The sequence below is a fragment of the Sinocyclocheilus anshuiensis genome, unplaced genomic scaffold, assembly GCF_001515605.1.
Source record: "Sinocyclocheilus anshuiensis isolate Anshui unplaced genomic scaffold, SAMN03320099.WGS_v1.1 scaffold420, whole genome shotgun sequence".
Lineage (NCBI taxonomy): Eukaryota > Metazoa > Chordata > Actinopteri > Cypriniformes > Cyprinidae > Sinocyclocheilus > Sinocyclocheilus anshuiensis.
In genome coordinates, this window is record NW_015557082.1 from 987,565 (window position 1) to 989,203 (window position 1,639).

Genomic DNA, 1,639 nt, shown 5'->3' on the forward strand with positions numbered 1-1,639 from the left:
GTTGTGGTGTGGACTCTGCTATTCTTTAATATTGAGAACGGTTTTTACACCTAGCCTGTCTTTATCGTTATCTTTATAGTTATCATTCCTGGTGTGAACGGGCCAACGATAACTGTAAAGATAACGATAGCGTCCACATAATTGTTCTGTTTATTGTACGCGCTGCAGTAAAGTCGGGTGGATTCTGGCTGGCTGTCGATGTTCTTATCATTCACAGTTGAGAAAGTGTTTCCAGCGATGTCGTTTCTCTGTCCTTAGTGGTGGCACTGGCACTCTCTTGAATTGATCGTAATCAGCTTAATGGCCCTTAATTTACACCACATACTTTCGTTCTCGAATGGGATCTAATGGGACCTAGATATTAGGCCTATTGTTTTTCATAGATACATTAAAACACAAACTGCTTCCCCTTTCCTGTCCTGTTCTCTCACATTACTCCCGTCGTTTTTTCTCTCCTCCTCTTATTTTCCCACCTGTGCTGCTGCATATCGAGTTCCAGCCCCCTCCTTTACCTGGAGCGAATTTGCACAAATTCCCCAGCCGCGCATTTGAGAGGGAGGAGGTCGGGAGAGGGAGGAGACAGAGCAGGAAAGAATGAGGTTTGAGAGGAGTTTATCCTTAAACACAACATCCAGAGGTAAACAGAAGCGCGAGAAAGAGAGACAGGATTCAACAAGTGCGCTAACATATCCATGAAGCTCAAGGGTTGGTTGGCGCAAGGAACACCTGGAACTGTGATTTACCTGGATGAGACGCTGGGGAGAAGAGCGCGGAGAGTGAGCCCTTTGGGATCTGCTATCAAGGAACAATAACCAGTAAGCAGGTGAAGTGCTTTGTAGGTGAAACTCCCAAGTGTTCACAGTTTAGCACGTTGTTTTATTAATCTAACATGGCACTGAGCGTTACTGTATCTCTTTCTCTGGATGGAATGTGTCGTTCCCAAGCACCGGAATAGGACAGGTGATGCTAATATAGATATTCCTCAGTGTTCACATACTTTTGTTTATATTTCATCGTGTGTATTTACGATGTCATCCAGAAAAAAAGCGCTGTGGTTGAATTTTCTTAATGCACCAGGTAATAGTTCTGTAAAAATATATGAATTTATTCATAAATGTATTTATGTCGCATGCCATTTGATTAATACTTTTTAAATATTTTAATTTATATTTATAAACAACTATATAGTCTTATTTTATTCATATCATTAGTGTATTTTGTTCTTTTAAAAATACAATTAAATTATATATTATGACATTTACATATGTTATAATATATAATCTGCTAGTTGCGAAGACTCTCACTGTCTATTTGTTTCAGGTCAACATGGTAACAGTATAATGAATGACAGATTTCATGCAAGTGCTTCAAGACTGGTCACTGCCAAGTGACCTCTGTTAATATGGGTTTCATCCTTCATTTCCAGAACAGACTGTCTCTGTGCATTACTCCGTCATGGCCGACAGCAAGACAGAAAGAGGTTTGTATTACTGACATGCTTTTCTCTTTCAAGCAGCATACTGTATATTTAATTATTTCATTAAATTCATATCCCTTATATGCAGCGATCCAGCGGGTCCAAAGCAAATTTAACCAAAATCTGGTATATAATTTATAATGGCATAATTATAAATATATA

At 39.0% G+C, this 1,639-nt stretch overlaps 1 protein-coding gene across 1 annotated transcript in view; it reads left to right on the plus strand.

Moving 5' to 3' along the window:
• Positions 1 to 1,639, plus strand: part of atp8b3 (ATPase phospholipid transporting 8B3) — an 18,057-nt gene that overhangs the window by 1,662 nt on the left and 14,756 nt on the right. Inside the window, exons 3-5 of the mRNA XM_016471691.1 lie at positions 494 to 599; positions 699 to 823; positions 1,427 to 1,480. Coding sequence (XP_016327177.1) covers positions 1,456 to 1,480 — 25 coding nt within the window. The 5' untranslated portion in view covers positions 494 to 599; positions 699 to 823; positions 1,427 to 1,455. The remainder of the gene's footprint in view (positions 1 to 493; positions 600 to 698; positions 824 to 1,426; positions 1,481 to 1,639) is intronic.